At 43.8% G+C, this 23,866-nt stretch overlaps 2 protein-coding genes across 5 annotated transcripts in view; both read left to right on the top strand.

The window, feature by feature from the left end:
• Positions 1–16,319, top strand: part of ARFGAP1 (ARF GTPase activating protein 1) — a 50,770-nt gene extending 34,451 nt beyond the window's left edge. Inside the window, exons 10-13 of the mRNA XM_083360927.1 lie at positions 1,989–2,045; positions 5,264–5,323; positions 8,440–8,516; positions 11,810–16,319. Coding sequence (XP_083217053.1) covers positions 1,989–2,045; positions 5,264–5,323; positions 8,440–8,516; positions 11,810–12,170 — 555 coding nt within the window. The 3' untranslated portion in view covers positions 12,171–16,319. The remainder of the gene's footprint in view (positions 1–1,988; positions 2,046–5,263; positions 5,324–8,439; positions 8,517–11,809) is intronic.
• A 6,266-nt stretch (positions 16,320–22,585) lies between these two features.
• Positions 22,586–23,866, top strand: part of LOC310639311 (DEP domain-containing mTOR-interacting protein-like) — a 40,939-nt gene continuing 39,658 nt past the window's right edge. For all 4 annotated transcript variants that reach the window (XR_014492273.1, XM_083360935.1, XM_083360933.1 and 1 more), the window contains exon 1: positions 22,586–22,844. Coding sequence is in view for 3 of the 4 variants with exons in the window: in XM_083360935.1 (XP_083217061.1) it covers positions 22,759–22,844 (86 nt within the window). In the remaining variant the exon portion in view is untranslated. The remainder of the gene's footprint in view (positions 22,845–23,866) is intronic.

Genomic DNA, 23,866 nt, shown 5'->3' with positions numbered 1-23,866 from the left:
AAGTTTTGGGGCCAGAAACAGCAGGCAGAGCCGGTAAAACCCTCTCTTCTCGTGCATGGGTGCTTTGTAACTGTGCTGAATTTGTACATCTTGCTGCTAGCTGTGTTTTTTTTTTCCCTTCCCTTTTTCTCCTCTCACAAACACTCTGGGCAAAGCCGCTGCCATTTTTGTCGAACGGTATTGTCTCCATTTTTCTGTAACGTCCGCTTGCTTCAAATAGGCTGCCTTAGCCAGAGTCTTAAATATACGTATATATGTATATGGTCTTGGCGTATTCGGGTCTTTTCCCATGTAAGATTGATAGTGTCTTGGCGACGTTTCGACGAGGTCCCACTCGTCATCTTCAGGCTGGTGTCTTCGGCTTCGCGCGAAGCCGAAGACACCAGCCTGAAGATGACGAGTGGGACCTCGTCGAAACGTCGCCAAGACACTCTCAATCTTACACGGGAAAAGACCCGAATACGCCAAGACCTACATACCTGTACCTGTGAAAATCTACGAAAACATATATGTATATATTTAAACCCATACTGTTTTGTCCACATTAACATCCAGATTCCATTTGTCGTGGCGAGTGGGATCACAAGTGAATTGCAGTCAGATTTATTGAAGCTTCTGATTTGGGCTCAGTAAGAAATGTTTCTCAGAAGACCACCTTAACGGGAGAGAGAGAAAAAGTTCCAAGAGTCACAGTCAAATTTCTGCTAGGCTTCAGCGTGCCTTCCCTTTTGGGATTCCAACATTTTTCATGACCTCAGGAATTTAATATTTCATCAGTGGTGGGCACGTTTCCCCTAATCAAGGACACTGATTAAGGCGTGAATACAGGTAGTCCTCAACGTATGACCACAATTGAGCCCACAGTTTCTGTTGCTAAGCAAGACAGTTGTTCACTTGTTAAACTGCATCCAGTTTGGGTTGTCATATTACTAAAAAGATGTTGAGACTCTGGAAAGAGTGCAGGAAAAGAGCTACAGAGATGATGAGGGACTGGAGGTTAAAACATATGAAGAGCAGTTACAGGAATTGGGTTTGTCTAGTCTAGTGAAAAGAAGGACCAGGGGTGGCATGATTGCCGTGTTCCAATATTTGAGGGGCTGCCACAAAGAAGAGTGGAGTCGACCCATTCTCCAAAGCACCGGAAGGCAGGACAAGAAGCAACGGATGGAAACTAGTCAAGGAGAGGAGCAACCTAGAACTAAGGAGAAATTTCCTGACAGTGAGAACAATTAATCAGAAGTTGTGGGTTGCTCCAGCACCGGAGAGTTTTAAGAAGAGATTGGACAACCATTTAATCTGAAATGGTATAGGACAGGGGTAGGCAACCTTGGCTTTTTTATGACACGTGGACTTCAACTCCCAGAATTCCTGAGCCAGGCACACTGAGGAGAAAGGGAAAGGTTTCCAAGCTGAGCCATGCTGGCTGAGGAATTCTGGGAGTTGAAGTCCACGAGTCATAAAAGAGCCAAGGTGGCCTACCCCTGGTATAGGAAATCAAAATGCAAGTTGCTCCATTTTCTTTTTTTCTTTCTTTACACGTTCAGTTAATAATCTCCCCTTCTATTGGCCAGGGGCTCTTTTCACTTGTAGTTGCTTCAAAATAAGGCTCCCGAATGCACTCAGGTTGTCCCTGACTAACGACCGGTGCTTAGCATGGAGGACTCTTTTAATGGGCGGTTGTAAGGCGAGGACTACCCGAATGTCTCCGTTTCACGTCAATTGAAAGCCCCAAGCCAAGGATTTAAGTAACCAGCCCTATTGTCTTGTGTACAGCAGTGTTCTGTCCCTTTGTGATCTTGTGTCTTGTGCTTCAGGCTGACTCTGTTGCTTGTCATGGACAATGCTTAGGACTTTCTACTGGGCCTTCTTTTTCATATGAATCTCTACGGGACACTTTGTGCAGTGCTACATGTCAGGTGTGACCTGTGGGGAGAGGGGAAAAAAAGTGTTAACTGATTTTTGTTTTGTTTTGTTTGCTTTTTAACTAGGCTTCAGAGTTAGGTCAGAGTTTAAATGAAAATGTTCTCAAACCTGCACAGGAAAAGGTAACTTTGGAAATAAAGTACATGACTGATGGCTTTTCAATGCAATTTCCTTCTGCAGCCAGGAAGCTTATTCAATATGAATTATGTGTGTGTGTGCAACATCAGTATGACCCTACTATCCCAAATCTCATCACTTATGGAGCTCCCTTAAGGATGCTCCAAATATCAGTGTGGAAGGATTTTATTCATGCTATTTACTTTTAAGCTTCTTTAGGCTTTTGGGGGGAAAACACATTACAAGTAGTCCTCAATGTATGATGACAATGGAGCTCAAAATTTCTGTTGTTAAGTGAGATGCTTGTTAAGTGAATTTTGGCCCATTTTGTGACCTTTTTTTGCCTGAGGTGTTAAGTGAATCACTGCAGTGAAGCTAGTCGTACGTTTGTTAAGCGAATCTGGCTTCCCCCATTGACTTTGCTTATCAGAAGGTCGCAAAAGGGGATCACACGATCCCGGGAAACTGCAATCGTTACAAATAAGAGTCACTTGCCAAGCATCTGAATTCTCATCAAATTATCATGGGGTTGCTGGAAAGGTCGTAACTGAAAAACAGTCATAAGTCACTTTTTTCAGTGCCGTTGTAACTTTGAACGGTCACATTTGGGGTTATATTTTAAGATATCTACCAATACAAGAGAACGTTTTAGCTCAGGGTTGAACTGTGGGATCCTTGGTGCTCTCTAAGCTTGGTTGTTGTTTTCTCGCAGACATTTCACTACCTAACCAGGTAACATCATCAGTGCTAGAAGGGAGTGGAGTTTCCTCTCTGTTTATATACAAATGGCTTGTCTAGTCAGTGTTGGTGGGACTTTCTTCTGGCCCTGACGGCGTTACCTAGTTGGGTAATGAAACGTCTGCAAAAAAACAAACAAACAACCAAGCTCAGGGCGCACCAAGGATCCCAAGACGTTTGCAGCCAAAATGCTGACTTTCTGGTTTGAGTCAGTGTGAGATGTTGCTTTCCCCGTTCATCTTTCCCTCCTGTTCAGCCCTTCTGTCTCAAATTCTCGATTCATTTGTTGCATCAAGATGCCAACTTTTTTTTTTTTAGAAAGACACTCGGGGGGGGGGGGGGAATCCAGCCTCTCCTTCCCTTCTCCCCCCTCAACCCCTAAGTTAGCTTAAATTGACCAAGGTCATCCAATGACATTTGTGTTATACCAGCTGGTATCCTGGCTTGACATTCCCTAGCCCAGGGGTCTGCAACCTTGACAACTTTTAAGACTTGTGGACTTCAGCTCCGAGGAATTCTGGGAGCTGAGGTCCACAAGTCTTAAAAGTTGTCAAGGTTGCAGACCCCTGCCCTAGCCACTCCTAATAACTCCACCAGCCCTCTTGTGTCAACTGACATGTTCCCTATCAGCAAATTACGATATTGTGCCCAAGAAAATATAGAATTACCTTTCCTTTTGGTAGAAAAGTCATAGAGTATACCGAGGGTTCTGTCGTATGGGTTAATAGCAAACTGCAGTGTGTCATTCCTCTTAGGATACCGCTATGTTGTATGGCCATTACTTGGAAATGAATCAAAGCAGAGAACTGCCAGTCCCTTTGTAACTCTTCAAGTTGGAAGCTTATTTATTTGACCAGGAGGGTTCTGCAAATTTTCAGGATGATAAAAGCGTGTTTGGATGAGTGCACTTTCCCCAAGGGGTGTGGCCCTTTTTCCATATCCCTAAAAAAAAAGAGAGAGAGAGAACATTCAGTTTTTGAATGACCAGTGGCAAATAACCAAATAGGATAGATATCCTCTAGAAAGGCAGTATGTCTAAATTAGATACAGAACGAATCATTCCATTCAGTTTGTGGGCTTGAGGGTGAAAATCTGGAGATCAGGATACCAAAGAGAGTAGAATGAACTTTTCATGGAGAATTCTACATCACTCTTAAGATACACAATCTCCTGCTTTGTACTGGTCTCAACTCTTTAATAAAAGAGTTCTGTTCCATGAAGCAATATTCATTCTCTCTCTCCCCCTCCCTCCCTCCCTCTGTGTGTATACACACACACACACACACACCTTTCTGTCTGTCTGTCTGTCTGTCTCTATCCATCCATCCATCCATCCATCCATCCATCCATCCATCCATCCATAAAGTTATCTCTCCCACCCTCCCTCCACTGTCTTTCTGTGTCTGTCTGTCTGTCTGTCTGTCTATCTATCTATCTATCTATCTATCTATCTATCTATCTATCTATCTATCCAGTATCATCCATCCATCTATCCATCCATCTATTCATAAAGTTATCTCTCCCACCCTCCCTCCACTGTCTGTCTGTGTCTGTCTGTCTATCTGTCAGTCTGTCTTATCTATCTGTCTATCTATCTATCTATCTATCTATCTATCTATCTATCTATCTATCTATCATCCATCCATCTATCTCTCCCACCCTCCCTCCACTGTCCTGTCTGTCTGTCTGTCTGTCTGTCTGTCTATCTATCTATCTATCTATCTATCTATCTATCTATCTATCTATCTATCTATCTATCCAGTATCTGTTATCCATCCATCCATCACATTTAGAAAGCACCCATCTCCCTCCCAGAAGGAATCTGGGCAGTGTACAAATAAAATGTTGAAAATGAAGTATAAAAATTTAGAAAAGAGCTAAGGAGAGTGAAAAAAAACAAAACACCCTGACATTAAAAGTGAATTCAAAGGCAGAGGAAGGGGCTTGAGGGCACTAACTAGCCCTCAGGACCATGTGCTCCTCTGTGAGGGCCAGGCCACATGGCAGAGCTTGGTCTTTAGACGTTTCTGAAGGCTGCCTCACCTCAAGGGGGTGGGGTGGGGAATGGTCCAGCCGGAGGTCTTTAATTTATGGTCTTCCCTGCCTGACCAGGTAGGATGGGCTGATGTGATGGGGTGGAGACAGCTCCCTCTGTAGGTAGCCATGTAGGGCTTTAAAGGTCATAACCGGAACCCAATGCAGCTCGTGCAGAAGAGGCATTACGTTCTTTGGGCATGCAAGGTTGCTTGTGCAGCCACACTTTGTAGCGGCCAAAGCCTCTGGATACCTTTAGCCAGTCGGATCCCAAACCTTTGCTTTTCTCCCGGCGGCACCGTGGAGGGCCATCCTTTATACCGAGCAAGTCTTATTTCTCCCAACCCGGCTTCATGGTGGGAGAAACTCCTTTCTCTGCCATCTCTGCAATGAGCGTTTCTCACAGCCTGCCTTGATCGACATCTAACTCTGCACCGCTTGATTCGTGTAGGTGAAAGATGGAAAAATGTTCGACGATGTTTCCCAGGGAGTCTCGCATTTTGCTTCCAAGGTATGAAGAGGCCTGCCTGGCAATCGGGAGGCCCCGCGTTAAGCCAGTTTCCACATTCCAGTTGCACGTGGCGCTCCAGCACGAGAGCGGCCTCTCTAGGCAGCTCTCTCTGTGGTTTCGCCCATTGCTCAGGTCCCAGTTCATTGTTCATTTCTAGTTCCAAAGTCAAATCTCTTTTACACGGCAAACGAATCTGAAAGTTCGTGAACGTAGCAATAGCTAGTGGGCCTGCCATGTCCGACTCGTGCAAGATTATGGAAAAAAATAAGCGTTCTGTTCTGAGTGAGACATATTTTTTTTTATTAAAGAGTTTTACAAAAACAAAGTTTTACAGTATATCCCCAAATCCCTCCCACCCCAAACCCACCCACTTCCCCCCCCACTTCCCAGAGCTAAATACAGGATTATAGTTACAATGATCATATTCTAAATAAAAATTATGCATAATATACAATTAACCAAATTCATAATGTGCTTTAACTCCCCTTTAACATAACTACAAACAAAGTACCAATAACAATATCCCACTAAAATCTACTCATAAGCTAAATGGAACTTTTTAGTCCCATATTTGTTCTGAATATAATTTATCCATCTCCTCCAAACTGAAATATATGAAAGAGACATTTTTTAAATGAATCTTGCCCCATTTTACGACCATTCTTGCCTCAGCTGTTAGGTGAATCGCTCCAGTTGATAAGTTAGTAACCCGGTTGTTAAATGAATCCGGCTTCCCCATTGACTTTGCTGGTCAGAAGGTCACAAAAGGGGATCACATGACCCTGGGATGCCCGTAACTGTCATAAATGTGAGTCAGTTGCCAAACGTCTGAATTCTGACCATGTGATCATGGGGATGGGGCAAAGGTCGTAAATGAAAAGTGCCGTTTTTCAGTGCTGTTGTAACTTTGAACCGTCACTAAATGAACTCTTGCAAGTCGAGGACTGCCTGTAATCAGACTTGGCCCTGGTATCAAGTGACTCTCCAAGCTAGTGTTGATAAAAAAATAAAAGATCCGTCTTACGTGCCACTGATGTGAGAACCGAAGCAATTTTTTTGTGCTGTCAAGATGCATCTCCTAAAACGGTCTTGATTATTATCTTTATTGCATCTTAATAAAGGCTACATTGAAAAAAAATGATAGAGCAGAACACTTGAGGAGCCGTATTGCAAAGGAATGTGGAAACAGCTTAATATGAGCACAAGTCACTTTAAAACTTGTTAATTGATGTGTCTTCTCCCTCTCCTGTTTTTTTGCTGCCATTATTCAATAAAACTGGTAAGTGCTGGTGCCTCCTAGTTTTAAATCTGTTTTAGCCAAATGGTTGTAAGGTTAAGTGTGTGTGTGTGTGTGTGTGTGTTGAAAACCATGATTATTTGATCTAACTTGTTTTAAGGAGAAGAAGAGGGAGGGAAAATGAAGGGGAACAGAGGAGAAGAAAGGAAGGGAAAGGAAAGAGAGTTGAGTCGAGTCCATTTTATTAAATATATTTGTATGCACATAAAGGGATGCACATAAAGGGACGCGGTGGCTCAGTGGGTTAGGACGCTGAGCTTGTTGATCGGAAGGTCGGCAGTTTGGCGGGTCGAATCCCGAGTACCATGTAACAGAGTGAGCGCCTGTTACTCGTCCCAGCTTCTGCCAACCTAGCAGTTCGAAAGCATGTCAAAATGCAAGGAGAAAAATAGGGACCACTACGGTGGGAAGGTAACAGCGTTCCGTGCGCCTTTGGCGTCTAGACATGCCGGCCACATGACCACGGAGACGTCCTCGGACAAGCGCTGGCTCTTCGGCTTTGAAACGGAGATGAGCACCGGCCCCTAGAGTCGGAAACGACTAGCACGCGTGTGCGGGGGAACCTTTACCTTTAAAGGTTTGCTAACTCCACACAAATGTGGTCCAGTCCTTTTCTTGAGAAGTGGGCTAAGAGGGTACTTGAGTGAGGCAAACCAAACCTCTCCTGTATGTATATGTTGTAAAGTGTTTACTTAAACCTCGAGCAAAACTGCAAGCAGAGCATCATAGGATTGGGGTTTTGTTTTTTTGTAATCATTATAGCCACGACATGGGTTTGCTCCAATCCTGTTGGGAGCAAAGCAAAAAAGGAGGAAACCAGATCCTGTGGTTTACTGACTGACCCTAAGTACGTTAACCAGAAAGATCTTAATCCTATTCAGTTCTCAGACAGGGGGACTTCCAATTTTAGTTTGGGTTGGTGAAGAAGCCAATCCCGCTTTCAGTTCGTGAAAATTGTGGGGCTTGGTGGCTGAGTCCCGAGGGCTGCGGGACTCCCTTTGAAGGCCATGCGCCAGGGGACTGGTGGGCTCTGTGGGGCAATTTGGTCAACCACTGGGACAGGGGTGGGCAACCTTGGCTCTTTTATGACTCGTGGACTTCAACTCCCAGAATTCCTGAGCCAGCCATGCTGAGGGGAAAGGGAGAGGTTTCCAAGCTGAGCCATGCTGGCTCAGGAATTCTGGGAGTTGAAGTCCACGAGTCATAAAAGAGCCAAGGTGGCCTACCCCTGCACTGGGAGAACAGGCTGCTGAACCACATGGGCCAGCAGGCCAATCCAGCAGGACACTGCTTGTTTAAGGGTATACAGGTAGTCCTCGAGTTACAACCATAACTGAGCCCAAAATTTAGGCTGCTAAATGAAACATTTGTTACACGAGTTTGCCCTATTTCACAATTTCTCCTGCCACAGTTGTCAAGTGAATCCTTGCATTTGTTAAGTTAGTAACGTGGTTATTAAGTGAATCTGGATTCCCCGTTGACTTTGCTTATCGGACAGTCGCAAAAGGGGATCACGTGACGCCAGGACACAGCAACGATCATAATGTGAACCGGTTGCCAAGCACCTGAATTCTGATCGTGTGTTCATGGGAATGCTGCAAAGGTCGTAACTTTGCAAAGGGGTCATAAATCACAGTTTTCGGTGTTCACTTTTGAACAGTCACTAAATGAACCGTTGTAAGTTGAAGACTACCTGTAGTTGCTTGCTGGGTGCCATTTTGTTTTCTTGGCTTCAAAATCTGATAAAGGAAAGGGTTGATATCTATGTACCATTGTTTTCTCTCTTATGTATTTCCCTTATTTTTCCTTCACTCCACAGGTCCAGGGAGTAAGCACTAAAAGCTGGCGAGATATGACCACTTTCTTTTCTGGAAAAGCAGATGGGTCTTCGGAAAGGTATGGTAGATGCATCTGCTCAGGATACATCTCTGACGTAGAACTTGTAAACGAAGTCCAGGCTATCTCAAGAAGATATATTCCCTCACGAAGCTAGGCCAGTGTTTCTGGCAACTTGGATGGGTGGACTTCAACGCCCAGAATTCCCCAACCAGCATGGTTTTTAAAAATAAACTTTTGAGGGCTTTGAACTCAACTTCTGTTCCCGGTTCCTTGTGCCTGACGGTAATGAAATGTTTATTGCATGCAACCTGTACCCAAGAATCTGATCTAAAAAAGGTAAAGGTAAAGGTTCCCCCGCACATGCGTGCTAGTCGTTTCCGACTCTAGGGGCCGGTGCTCATCTCTGTTTCAAAGCCGAAGAGCCAGCGCTTGTCCGAGGACGTCTCCGTGGTCATGTGGCCGGCATGACTGGACGCCAAAGGCGCACGGAACGCTGTTACCTTCCCATCGGAGCGGTCCCTATTTTTCTACTTGCATTTTTACGTGCTTTCGAACTGCTAGGTTGGCAGAAGCTGGGACGAGTAACAGGCGCTCACTCTGTTACGCGGCATTCGGGATTCGACCTGCCAAACTGCTGACCTTCTGATCGACAAGCTCAGCGTCCTAACCCACTGAGCCACCGCGTCCCTTAAGAATCTGATCTACCAACAGTCAAATCCAAACTGGCACTAGATTAGGGTCAACGGAATTCATGGGTTTGTGTGTGTGTGTAGGTGGGTAGGACTTGTGGGCTTCTCTTGTGGGAGTGTAGGTGACTCCAAACTGATTTGACACACACACACCCCTCAGGTTATGCCTGTTCACCTACGATGTCACAGAAATTTATTTCACCCTAATGTTGTCGTGACAAGCCCCTGGATGGTTTTCACGGGCCTTTGGAATTCCAGGGAACACAGTTTGAACACCATATCCCGAAAGCGCTTTTTCGGGAGCCAACTGGACTTTCTTGTCTTTCTCTGAAGACAGTTCAAGAAGCTGAGAAGCGAAACTTCTTCAAAGAAAAACAAGAAAGTCCAGTTGCCTCCTGAAAAAGCACCTTTGGGACAACCGTGACCTGTTTGACTGAGAATCTCCCTAGACTAGGGGTAGGCCACCTTGGCTCTTTTATGACTCGTGGACTTCAACTCCCAGAATTCCTGAGCCAGCCATGCTGAGGGGAAAGGGAGAGGTTTCCGAGCTGAGCCGTGCTGGCTCAGGAATTCTGGGAGTTGAAGTCCACGAGTCATGAGGGGGCCATAATTCCCCCATGCTGGCTCAGGAATTCTGGGAGTTGAGGTCCACGAGTCATAAAAGAGCCTTGGTTGCCTACCCCTCCCCTAGACATTTGAACACCAGAGCTTAAGGCTTCCAGCTACGATACTATAAAAAACTGGTTTTAGCCTCCTTTCTTGATCCAATTTTGAAGCCGTGCCAACTGCGAGCCATATTGGACAGAGAACAATTTAGGCAAGAGGTTAGCAAAGCTAGTGACAGCCTAAAATATCCTGGGAACACATTTTCTGTGAACTTTATGAATATTGTTCTTTTTTAAAAAAATGTGTATTCTTTTTAAACATCCGGATTACTTTCTCAAGCTTTAGCTCCAAAAAGATACAGGTAGTCCTTGACCTAAAACCCTTCATTTAGCAACCACTCAAGAGTTAACAAAATCACTGAAAAAAAAGAGACCAGTCCTCACACGAGCATTACAACAAGCCAGTACGTATTCAAAATTCAGGCCGCGCTTGGCAAACAGCATGAATTTGCAGCAGTTGCAGAGTCCCAGCATCATTTGATCACTGTTTGTGGCCTTCCCAGCCAGATTCCAACAAGCAGAATCAATATGGTTCACTTAATAGCATTTTTTCACTTAACAACCCGTGGCCAAAAAGGATGTAATAATAGGGTTTGACTCACTTAAAACCTATCTTGCTTACCAGGGGAAACTCTAGTCCTGGTTGTGATTGTAATTTGAGGACTACTTGTACTGATAGTCCTTGACTTACAGCCACTTGTTTAGTGACCGTTCGAAGTCACAACGGCACTGGAAAAAGTGACTTATGACTGTTTTTCACCCTTACGACCATTGCAGCATCCCCATGGTCATGCGAATAAAATTCGGGCACTTAGCAACTGGCCCGTATTTATGACAGTTGCAGTGTCCCCCGGGGCTTGCGTGATCCCCTTTTGCGACCTTCTGAAAAGCAAAAATCAATGGGGAAGCCAGATTCACTTAACAACCGTGTTACTAACTGAACAACTGTAGTGATTCACTTAACAACTGTGGCAGGAAAAGTCATAAAATGGGGCAAAAACTCTCTGAACAACTGTTTTGCATAGCAGCAGAAATTTTGAAGCTCCGTTGTGGTCATAAGTCGAGAACTACCTATACCGCTTTCGGATAGGTCCTGATGGAAATAACAACAACAACAACAACAACAACAATATTTTAAAAGAAGTTGTTTTCTGTTGAATGTGAAGTCTTTCTCCCATCCTATGCTTGGACTTCTAAATAGCTGCCTTGCTTTTATAGTTTCTGGGATGGTTCTAGTTAGAAAGATCTTTTTTTCTTGACACACAGCCGAAAGTTCATTCAGGAGGTTGACAAAGAGAGCAGCCCTATTTTGTTTCTGTGTTAACATTATAACGGAAGAGTTGGAAGGGACCTTGGAGGTCTTCTAGTCCAGCCGAAGCCCTATACAGGTAGTCCTCGACTTACAACAGTTACTTTGGTTGCAACAGCGTTTTTTAAAAAGTGACTTAACGATCCGTTTTTTATACTTACGATCCTCGCAGCACCCCTGTGGTCACGTAATCAAAACTCAGACGCTTGGCAACTGACTCATATCTATGACGCTTGCGGTGTCCCTGGATCATGTGATCCCCTTTGGCGACCTTCTGACAAGCAAAGTCAAATGGGGAAAACAGATTCAGTTAACAACCGTGTGACTAACTTGAACAACTGCAGTGATTCACTTAGCAACCGTGGCAAGAAAGCTCATAAAAGGCGGGCAAAAACTCACTTCACCAATGTCTCACTTATCAACGCAAATTTGGGGCTCAATCGTGGGCGTAGGTCAAGGACCGCCGGTACCATTTCAGACAAATAGCTGTCCAGTCTCATCTTGAAAATCTCCAGTGTCGGAGCATTGGCCGCTTCTGGAGGCAGGTTGTTCCGCCGGTTCATTGTTCTCACTGTCAGGAAATTCCTTCTTTTTTTCTCTAGGTTGCTTCTCTCCTTGACGAGCTTCCATTGAACTAACCGAGTTCCCGTTTTTCCCCTCTGCTCCTGTTTTTTTTTTCCTCAAAAGGCCACCGGAAGCGGAGAGCTACCAGAACAGCAAAAACGAAAGCTACCAGAACAACTCCGTGGATCAGAGTTTCTGGGAGACCTTCGGCAATTCAGACCCACCCAAGACCCACAAGTCCCCCAGCAGCGATAGCTGGACGTACATGGACAATTCGACGGAGAAGAAGAGCTCCGACAGCTGGGATGTTTGGGGCTCGGGCACCGTCTCCAACAACAAGAACAGTAACGGCGACAGCTGGGAAAACTGGGAGACCAACTGGGAGAACGCCGCAGGGGAGGGCAAAGCCAAAAAGACTTCGAAGAAGGCCACAAAAGAACCCTCGTCGGCCACCGAAGAAGAATGGGACAATCACAACTGGTAGGACTCATCCTCTAACCCACACAGCAGAAGCGGCGGGGGGGGGGGAGAAAAATAACACACCTCCGATGGAAGAATCTCCCACATAACTGGACTAACATCATTTTGAGGGCTGGGGCGGCCTCTTTAAACTTCACGCCCGCCGCTCCATTCTCTTTCCACCTCCTGTTCACAACCACCACCACCACAAAAACAACAACAACCACCACATGGGTTTGCGGATTCTTGTAATTATCATACAAAGAGCCAAGTCGTGTCACGGAAACGACCCCGTTGCATTACGATATATCCTCACCCTGCTGCTGTCCTTCTGGGGTTTGCCAGAGCCGAAAGCCTGGAGGAAGCCAGTCCGTGCAAGTCTTACCATCCTAGCACACAACCTTCGCATGTGTAGTTCGGCACTCTCGGCCCAACTTCTTTTGGGGACTTCAGCTGATGTTCTGGAGGAGTTCCGGGTCGTCTGATAACGTGGGCGGGGTGGGGTAAGGGTGGCATATTTAGCCAAGGGACATATTGTGACTGAGATGGGATGGCTTGGAATCGAGCCGAAATATTTTTATTTTAAGACATTGTAGAAGCAGCTGTTAGCTGGATCCAGGTTTATTTAAGGGTGTGGTGTTCTGTTCTTTCTTTCTTTCTTTCTTTCTTTCTTTCTTTCTTTCTTTCTTTCTTTCTTTCTTTCTTTCTTTCTTTCTTTTCTTTCTTTCTTTCTTTCTTTCTTTCTTTTTTGAAGGACGCTGTCCGCTTAATAATTTCAGTTCTCTTATTTAGAAGGAAACAAATGGCATTTCTAAAAGTTTTTTTTTTTTTTTTTTTTGAAAACTCCCGTTCTTGGCTTCAGCTGCTTTCAACAGGTTTGCGTAAGATTCCTCATCTTTTCTTTCCTTTTTCCACCCCCTTTATATGTTAAATTCAGTCATCTCAATTCTTTTTCTCCACTGAAGATTCCATATGCTCCTCGATTTTAGCATAATGGCTGGATACAAACAAGTTACGGAAAAAACCAGACAGGATAGGTGACAGTTTTTCTCAAAGGAACATGTCGGAAGCAAACCATCTTTTCTAACCAAACGAAAGCCAATAACGATTTGGAACGTTGCACTTACAAAAGATAAGATTATAGGATTCCACATGGGTTTTCCTCTTTCCCTTCTGCTCCCCCTGTGCCCGGAAGGAGATTACTGAAAAATAATCAGATTCCAACGTCTGTCATTTTTGAGCTATGCTGCATGAATTTGAGGATTCATTCCAGTATCCTTTTATACAAGGTCTGATGTCAATTCTGTTTTTGGTGCTTGTGATCAGTAGATTTTTTTTTTATAATTATGTATATTTAAATGCTACAGTGTTAGACCGCTAGGAGGCAGGAAACACTGAATCGTGGTACAGTTGGCTGGATGTCAAAAATGAGGCATTTCGGGAACCAGGATGAAAAATCTGGTTTCTTTATCTTAAGAAAACCTTTGGCTTGGCTAATGAGCTGCGTGATGTCTTGAGCGCCTGGATCAGGGGTAGGCCAACCTTGGCTCTTTTATGACTTGTGGACTTCAAGTCCCAGAAGTCCAGGAATTCTGGGAGTTGAAGTCCACGAGTCATAAAAGAGCCAAGGTTGGCCTACCCCTGGCCTGGATCCTTGGGAATTTCCAGTTTCTCAGAATTTAGCTGAAATCGTCTGCTGTATATAATAACTGTGTGTGTATATCAGTGCACATAAACACACAGATATCATAAAGTATTAATAGTTTCCTACAATTTTTATGTATTGTTCAATATGTCAGTATCTTATCTTGTGAAGAAATATGAAGTACTTGAGCTGCTGTGTGGTATTTTTCACTTGTCCTTTTCCCCCTCAATTACTAGCTAAATTTCTTTCCTGAAGACTTTTGCCTTCCCACCGTCTGGTCCCAGTTTTCACTCCTCTTGGGCTTTCTAATCAGATCTGTGCCTGTCTTTCAAGAATACGTTTTTGTTTTTGTTTTTTTGCCAAATTTCTGAGATTTTGTGATCTCATTAAAAACTGCAGCTTTTTTCTTCTTTTTTTAAGTGTGTCTCAGAATAGAGTTAACTTGGCTATTTCTTTTGCTGATGTGTGTCCATTTTTCCCCAATAGCGTGTGAGTTTTTTTTCTTTTCTTCATTTTGTATTTTCTGGATCAGTCCTTAGAAACTTAATTGTGTGTTTTGCACGTGAAGGAGCATCAACTACTAACTACCTTAAGTTTTGCTCCTCTGATCTTTTCAGTCTGTCTGCCGTTTTGTTTTAAATCATTTATCTGTGGAACGCAAGGAGATGGGAGCTCTCTGTCTCTCCATTAATGTATATTTTATCTTAGGGCAGATTTCTTCATCCCCTAAACCGCTGTCTCTCATCCTTGGCAAGTTTAAGAAGGATGGACTTCAACTCCCAGAAGAGCAGAGATGGCTGGGGAATTCTGGGAGTTGGTCCACCCATCTTAAACTTGGTTGAGATACTCCGTCCTAAACTCCTTGCATAAAAACATATTTATTTTTAAAGCAGCCTTTCCTTTCCTTTTTTTTTCTTTTTTATCCAAAGGCAGGGCTGATTCTCTGCCCCCCCCCCCCCCCGCTCCTCAAATCATATCTTTTCAGACTAGAGTCTGTTTCTTCGCTCTATGAATCACCTCGTTACCTTTCCAGTTTTTAAATGAGATGACGATACAGCTTGCCACCTTAGCTAAAACTATCCAGAGTGGGGAATGTAAATATCAAACACCAAAAGGACTCTAAAAATCATGATCTTGGGGATGAAGGAGGTGGCACCCGATTTCAGGGTTACTGTGTTAGCTCTTTCTCGGTTCTGCGTTGCTCCCTCCATGGAAGAAAAAAAATACCGCTCACGAACTCATACGAAATGCGTCAGAGGTTTCCCGAGTTGTTCTTTTTTTCACAGCTACCTACACTAGAAACCCCCTTGATAAACAAAATCTTTAAGAAATTGAGTTATAAATAGATAAATAAGAGAGCAGAGCTATCAGATTTCCAAAGTTAATTGTACAGGATTATCCCAAGTCATCTATACACAATCAAGCGGCTTATGTATTTGAACCTTTTATTTTTAACATCATTGGAGGGGAGCCAATGGTAGCAAAAAAAAAATACCCCAGGAGTTTTATATATATAGTAATTTGATAGTAAGAGAGCATCTTAAGTAGGATCAGCTGCCTTGGAGTTACAAAATACAGGATGCAATACCCTTCTGCATGATTGGTGATTTATATCTTCAGTTTAGTACAGTAACAAAACTCCTGATTCAGCCTTCCCTGGCTTCACGCCCTCCAGATAGCTATCCGGTGTTCGTTGGGCTGTTGTGGAAACTGGTTTAACTCCGCCAGAAGGTATTAAATTACGGAAGGCTGCTGTCGAAAGTTGGCTGAAACCAAACCTAGCATCGGGGTGTTCCCGAAGCGTTTCTTCCATTGCACGTTGCTGAGAATGCAACCCTGTCCCTAATGCTAGAATTAATGACTTGAGATCTCTTGCTGTATAGTCTTGCTGCTGTCTCTTAACTTCCCTAGAAATTCTCCACCTTTTCACGGCCTTCCATGGTAGGCATTTATATGTATTGGTGTAGTAATTCGTACAATAACGTCCAGTTCAGGTGAACGTCCTTCTCTTAACCGAATCCCCAAAGGGAGGTAGTAGGAAGTGTAGGCGACCTCACACCTGTTGAGCTTTTCTGTCCTGGGAAGCTAAGCGGGGTCAAACATGAGCAGTACTTGGAGGGGGAGATCTCCAGAGAGTATCATGGCTACTATGGGCTAGATTGGGAAATCAGAAACGCTTGGTGGAGGCAACAGGGGCAAGTGTTTTATTTTCCGCACCAAGTTGAAAATGAACGGGAAGAGTAGGCCTCCACCGGTAGAAGATACAGGGTCAAAACTTTGAGACATGTAACTGGATCTTAATGCTCCTTCCTCTCTTGGTTGGAATAACTGGTCAGTGGATTATTATTATTATTTTTCTTTTTCAGAAGAAGCTGGGTGGTGGGATACGCGATTCTTTCCGTTTCCGACTACCATTTTGTCAGTTCCTTCGCAAGAGCTGTGAGTTATGTTCCTTTGTTTTGCAAAACGGTACTGAATCTGAACCGACCGTGTCCTCTCAAAGTGAAACAATAAAGTCAGAGAAATGGAACAAAGCCATTCCAACATCCTATTTAAGTGGCTTCACGTTGCGTTGACATTCACGTTTGTATTTTGCACAGAAATATGAGTTGCACCGTCTGCAGCTTCCACGTTCTTCTGAGCTTGGGTTGGTTTTCAGAGAACATGTCTCTAACCTCAATCTTGGTTAATGCACAAGACCTTTATTTGTTTGTTTATCTGTGTGTCTCTCAACTTTATTATTTTTACAAATAACTCGAGGTGGCAAACATGTCCAGCACACCTTCCTCTTTCTGTTTTCTCTACAACAACAACCCTGTGAGGTGAGTTGGGCTGGCCCAAAGTCACTCAGCTGGCTTTCATGCCTAAGGCGGGATTAGAACTTGATTTGCCCAAAGTCAGCCAATTGGTTTTCATAACAAAGGGGGGAATTAGAACTCGCCGTCTCTTGGTGATTGTCCCAAAGTCACCCAGTTGACTTTCATGACAAAGGGGGGACTATAACTCACCGTCTCCTGGTGATTGTCCCAAAAGCACCCAGATGACTTTCATGGCTTAGATGGTATTATAACTTGCACTCTGCAGGTGATTGGCCCAAATTCATCCAGTTGGCTTTCGTGATGAAGGGGGGACTAGAACTCACCGTCTCCTGGTGATTGGCCCAAAGTCACTCAGATGGCTTTCATGGCTAAGGTGGGACTAGAATTCACTGTCTCCCACTTTCTAGCCTGGTGCATTAATAACTTGACCAAATTGGGTTTCAACCTGAGGAGGAAGGGCATTCTCCATTAAAACAATTGCGTTGAAAAAAGCAACCTCAAAACAATTTCACAAGATACAGTGTTGTATGCCAAGATGAGGACAATCATTGGGATATTTTTGCAGACAGTATGCTGAGAAGAGTTTTGAAGATCGACTTACAAAGAGAATTTGGGGGAAAAATCCACTTTAAAAAAAACTAAAAGAACAAGTCGATGATATGCCTCCCACTTTCAAATACCATTGATGGTTTCTAAAAGATGGTGAAAGTTTAGATTAGAACAACTTATAAGATGTGTGGACTTGCTGGCGGGGACTTTCCGGAAGGTGATGTCCACACATCTCAAAGTGGCCAAGGTAGAAAAAACATTGGCTCAGATTAAGCTTTGTGAAAACAAGCACACATTTCCCAGGTTATATTGAACAAACATATGGCGGACTTGAAAGTGCCTATTTTTAATAGGAAAGTCCATTAAAAAAGTAATCCCGAGTAAGTTATGAAATCAGATTAAGTTGTGAAATAAAATTAATAAAAGTAACTAGAGGTGACCTGATAGCAGTCTTCCAATACTTGAGGGGCTGGCCCAAAGAAGAGGCAGTCAAGCTATTCTCCAAAGCACCTGAAGGCAGGACAAGAAGCAACGGATGGAAACTAATCAAGGAGAGAAGCAACCTGGAACTAAGGAGAAACTTCCTGACAGTGAGAACAATTAACCAGTGGAACAACCTGCCTTAAGAAATTGTGAATGTTCCAACACTGGAAGTTTTTAAGAAGAGATTGGACAACCATTTGTCTGAAATGGTATAGGGTCGCTTGCTTTGAGCTGGGGGTTGGACTAGAAGACCTCGAAGGTCCCTTCCAACTCATGTTATTCTGTTTACAGGTAGTCTTCGACTTACAACAGTTCATTTAGTCACCATTCAAAGCTTCAGTGGCATTGAAAAAAATGACTTATGACCACTTTTCACATTTACAGCATCCCCACAGTCATGTTATCAGAATTCAGACGCTTGCTAACTGACTCAATTTTTGTAGGTTGCAGTGTCCTGGGGTTGTGTGATTGCCTTTTGTGTCATTCTGACAAGCAAAGTCTATGGGAAAGCCAGATTCACTTAACAACCGTGTTACCAACTTAACAACTGCAGTGATTCATTTAACAACCGTGGCAAGAAAGGTCATAAAAGGGGGCAAAGTTTACCAAATAAATGTTTCACTTAGCAACAGAAATTTTTGGGCTCAACTGTGGTCATAATTCTGTCTGTTCTGTTAATTTTACAGAAATCACCAGGAGTAGAACGTAGATGTACTTTAGAACGATAAATATTGCTACCGCCTTGCACTAGGAAGGGAAAAGTTTTGAGAATTGTAATAATGGCGTATAAAGGTTCATATATTACTGCCGGCACATAAAATGGTCTACTGTTCAATATCAAGCCCAAAAGCAAGCTTTATAATTCCTTGTCTTTCCTCTCTCTTTTTAGGCAAAATACTAACAAAACAGTCAGTAACCAGGCACAATAACACTCCACGCAGAAAGACAAGTCTAGTATAAATTAAAACTATACTGGTGGAAATTACTTTGCCATCTTTGTAAAACAAAAAGCAGCCATATGTTTTTCCACTCACGTAATGACATTCTTCGTACAAAACAAATCTTATTTTCCTCTCTAGCCACAAGAGGGGGTCTCTTTACCATCCTAATGCATCCACTAGCCCAGGGGTAGGCAACCTTGGCTCTTTTATGACTTGTGGACTTCAACTCCCAGAATTCCTGAGCCAGCCACGCTGAGGGAAAAGGGAGAGGTTTCCATGCTAAGCCATGCTGGCTCAGGAATTCTGGGAGTTGAAGTCCACGAGTCATAAAAGGGCCAAGGTTGCCTACCCCTGATCTAGGGCATTTCAGTGTATTAGTTAAGCATTACCTCAGGGATGGGCAACCTTGGCCCTTTTATGACTCGTGGACTTCAACTCCCAGAATTCCTGAGCCAGCATGGCTCAGCTTGGAAACCTCTCCCTTTCCCCTCAGCGTGGCTGGCTCAGGAATTCTGGGAGTTGAAGTCCACGAGTCATAAAAGAGCCAAGGTTGCATACCCCTGTGACTAGTCACTATTTCTCAACCTCAGCAACTTTGAGGCAGAAGCCCCAATTATTTCAAAGTTGCCAAATTTGAAAAATACTGGTCTGGAGTATCATTTTTGTGGGGGTGGGGGAAGTAGTAGCTTCCATGCAGGACTGGAATTTTCAAGGAAAGGCCCTGAACTCAATCAAAACAATCTGTCTCCAGGAGTTGTGAGTGCTACTTCCCTAGAGCTTTTCAGTTAGAGACTGGACATCCATGGAATGGTAGAGGGTCTCCTGCTTGAGCAGGGGGTTGGACTGGGAGACCTCCAAGGTCTGTTCCAATCTTAATTGTATTCTGTCTTCACAACAGGGGAATCACACATTCTTGTTTAAATTTACTTTTAAGAATGCTTAGAGGCAGACCAGCTAAGCAGCATCAGCCAATCCTGTTAAAATGAGGCTGGAGGATAAAATCGTGGGGGAATGGAGTCATGATAACATCATAAGTTTCACTCAAATGGCATAGAGTACATAACTGACTGACTGTTTGTCTATCTATCTATCATCTATCTATCTCTATCTATCTATCTATCTATCTATCTATCTATCTATCTATCTATCTATCTATCTATCTATCTATCTATCTATCTATATACCACCTTTATTATATTTACAAATAAGGTGGTGAACATATCAAACAAAACTTTTGTCTCCTATTTTCTCCATAACAACAATCCAGTGAGGTGAATTGGGCTGAGACAAGAGTGGCCAAAAAAATCTTCCAGTCAGCTTTTATGGCTCATTTTTTATTTTATTTTAATCCCATTTATATCCCGCCCTTCTCCGAAGACTCAGGGCGGCTTACAATTTAAGCACAAATCAATGTGCTTAGCAATAGCCTTCATTCTATGTATATGCCTGCTTATTAGGGCTTTCACACACACCCCAAGCGGCATTATTACAAAGTCAGCTTATTGCCCCCAACAATCTGGGCCCTCATTTTACCTACCTCGGAAGGATGGAAGGCTGAGTCAACCTTGAGCCTGGTGGGATGCGAACCTGCACTAATTGCAGGCAGCTGGTGTTACTTAAGGAGGTATTAGCCCACTGCTCCACCAAGGCTCCTATACTGGAGCTCCAAGGCTAAGGCAGGACTAGAACTCCCAGCCTCCTGGTGATTGGCCCAAAGTCACCCAGCTGGCTTTCATGGCTAAGGCAGGGCTAGAACTCACACTCTCCTACTTTCTAGCCTGGTGCCTTCCCCACTAGCTCAAATGGACCATCTGTCTTCCACCATTGTGGGCTCCGCCATGGCCATCACAATTGATCTGTGTGTAGTTGTAGTACGTGGTTGACTCACAGCTGTGCTTTATACATTTGAAGGGTGAGGAACAACAATTTTTCCCTCATAGTCTGATTTCTGTATTTTAGTCTCTTCTTCATCCGTGTTTTGTGCTGTTTGGACAACAAGTGTGGTTTTGCAATCACTGGTGGAGACCTGTGATCTGTTAATGTTAGGGTTCTGGCAAGGATCACACCACCAAGTTCCTGATGGCTTTGACAGCTACTGCCCTTAATGTAATTAAGGCACTCAGCATCTCATTTGTTGCTACTGTTTTAGGCTGTTTCACCTCTTGCTATCACAACATACAGATTGCCTCCTAATGGGCTAACTTTTAGTTTTAGCCTCAGGTTGCAGTGTCCTGGGCTCATGTGATTACCATTTGTGACTTTCCATTTGTGACAGCTTGCTGACAAGCAAAGTGAAGGGGGGGGGAAGCAAGATTCACATAATGACTGTATGATTCACTTAACAACTGCATTGATTTCACGTAACAGCCATGGCAACAAAAGGTGTAACATGGGATAAAACTCACTTAAACAGCTTAACAATCCAGTTTTTGGTCACCACGATGTAAAAAAGAGGTTAAGACTCTAGAAAGAGTACAGAGAAGAGCAACAAAGATGATCAGGGGACTGGAGGCTAAAACATATAAGGAACGGTTGCTGGAATTGGGTATGTCTAGTTTAATAAAGAGAAGGATGAGGGGGGACATGATAACAGTGTACCAATATCTCAGGGGCTGCCCCAAAGAAGAGGGAGTCAAGCTATTCTCCAAAGCGCCGAAAGGCAGGACAAGAAGCAACAGATGGAAACTAGTCAAGGAGAGAAGCAACCTAGAACTGAGGAGAAATTTCCCAACAGTTAGAACAATTAATCAGTGGAACAACTTGCCTCCAGAAACTGTGAATGCTCCAACACTGGAAGTTTTTAAGAAGAGACTGGACAACCATTTGTCTGAAATGGTATAGGGGTATAGGGTTTCCTGCCTGAGCAGTGGGTTGGACTAGATGACCTCGAAGGTCCCTTCCAACTTTATTATTGTTGTTGTTGTTGTTGCTGTTATTATTATTATTATTATTATTATTATTATTATTATTATTATTATTATTTATTATTATTATTATTATTATTATTATTATTTTATTATTAAATTTTTGGGGTCAATTGTGCTCGCAGGTTGTGGACTCTCTGCATCAAATGCCATCATATTCCAGAAAACCACAGTCTTTCATTATATTTATTTATTTATTTATTTATTTATTTATTTATTTATTTATTTATTTATTTATTTTAATTCCATTTATATCCCGCCCTTCTCCGAAGACTCAGGGCGGCTTACAAGCTTAGCAGTAGCCTTCATTCTATGTATATGCCTGCTTGTTAGGGCTTTCACACACACCCCAAGCGGCATTATTACAAAGTCAGCTTAATTGCCCCCAACAATCTGGGTCCTCATTTTACCTACCTCGGAAGGATTGCTCACAATATGCCATTAATTCCTCACACTCACTCAGGTTTGAACCAACTCCCATATGGACTACTGCCACCCACTCTCCATGGCGCTGCCCTTAAAGACCATTTGCAAATGGCCACTGGTTCTGGATGCAGTGGCATGCCTAATGTTGGCTGCCTGCGGTCCATCCCGATTTCATGACGGCTATGCATGAAGCGGTCACCTTTTTTCAGTGCCGCTGTACCTTTGAGCGGTCACTAAATGGGCTGTCGCAAGCCGAGGACTGCGTTGTACTCGGTTTGTCAGTCACCTTGGTTTTCTAAGAGGTACGCAGGAGTCTTCTCCAGCACCACAGCTGGAAGTCAGGCTGGACAGGAGAAGACCTAAAATCCTTGGTTCTTCTCCTGACAAAACCTCCTCCTCAGGAATGGCTCTCTGGCATTGGTGAGATCCAGCGTGATCCAACACAACTGATCTCAGCTCGTCCCTTCTCCTTCAACGGGAATCTGCCCTTGACCCTCGTTTCTCGTGGCTTCCAGCTAAGGCGGAGCAGCCCTTGAAGGCAAGAGGCAGGTCCAGTTCCACCTCTCGGCTTAGGGACGGCCTTCTTCTCCCACAATCTTCACTTACCCCCCCCCCTTGATCTTTCCTCCACCCCTCCAGGCAAAGCAAGCAAGCAGCCTGCCTTTATCTCTTTTTAAAAGCGCTAACAAGATGTTTCTGGCAGGGCGCCCCGGCCTGTGCAGAAAGGCAAACACGCTGGTGGAAAGCCAGGCGTAGTAGCTGCTTAGCAGCTCACAAGGCGCAGCTGCCTCTCTCCACCACGGCTGGCTTTAACCGACAGGCTGGGATGGAGAACGTGAGCAGCGTCTTCAAGCAAAGGGCCACTGAGCAGCACCACAGAGCCGAGGTCATGATCGCTGGAGAACAGCTCAGGTACGTAGGCTGATGGGACAAGCATTGGTCTGGAATGGTATAGGGCAGGGGTCGGCAACCTTGGCTCTTTTATGACTCGCGGACTTCAACTCCCAGAATTCCCGAGCCAGCTGGCTCGGGAATTCTGGGAGTTGAAGTCCGCGAGTCATAAAATAGCCAAGGTTGCCGACCCCTGGTATAGGGTCTCCTGCTTGAGCAGAGGGTTGGACTAGAAGACCTCCAAGGGTTGGACTAGAAGACCTCCAAGGTCCCTTCCAACTCTGTTATTCTGATCCAGGTTCACTTTTTCTCCCGTTTTCGAGGTCCAACGTTTAGCAACCTCAGGCAAAAAGACTTCCCAAGTTTAAAACTCCGTCCTTACGGAAGGGAAACCCCCCCCCACAAACTTGTCTAATTTATATTTAAGGATGATTGGCTGTAGACGAAAAGGGAAATATATACATATATACGAAAACAAATATATACATACATATATATCTATATCATCTATATCTATCTATCTATCTATCTATATCTATCTATCTATCTATCTATCTATCTATCTATCTATCTATCTATCTATCTTAGTTAGGCGTGAGACCACTTTGAGTGCTTACATTCAGGTAGCTTGCAGGAAAACTCACTTTGCAAGAAATTGTGGGGATGCCAAAGTCAACTTGACCTGGTAAAAATGAGAAGAGGGTCTTGCATTTTTTAAAAAGCAGCTTTCTTAAACTTGGGCTCCCAAGTGCGTTGGCTCACTGCGCTCGGGAATGCTAAGAAATTGAATTTCTAGCATATTTTGCATCCAAAATAAACTTTTAAAAGCAGATCTACTCAGAGTGGGAGAAAGCAGTGTTAATAATATTCCTGGTGTAGTTGAACTGGCATTCAGGCTCCGAAAGAGATATGCTGTTGATTTTTTTAAAAAAAATCCTGTTCACTTACTATTTGACAAAGTAATTTTCTAAGAAAATTGTGTTTCTATAACCAATCCCGGGACATCTGCCACATGATGCATTTAGCTCTGGGTTCAAGTGTCT

Source organism: Vipera ursinii, assembly GCF_947247035.1.
Source record: "Vipera ursinii genome assembly, chromosome: 3".
Classification (NCBI taxonomy): domain Eukaryota; kingdom Metazoa; phylum Chordata; class Lepidosauria; order Squamata; family Viperidae; genus Vipera; species Vipera ursinii.
Note: the sequence above shows the minus strand (reverse complement) of the source record. Positions and strands in the feature narration are given on the sequence as shown.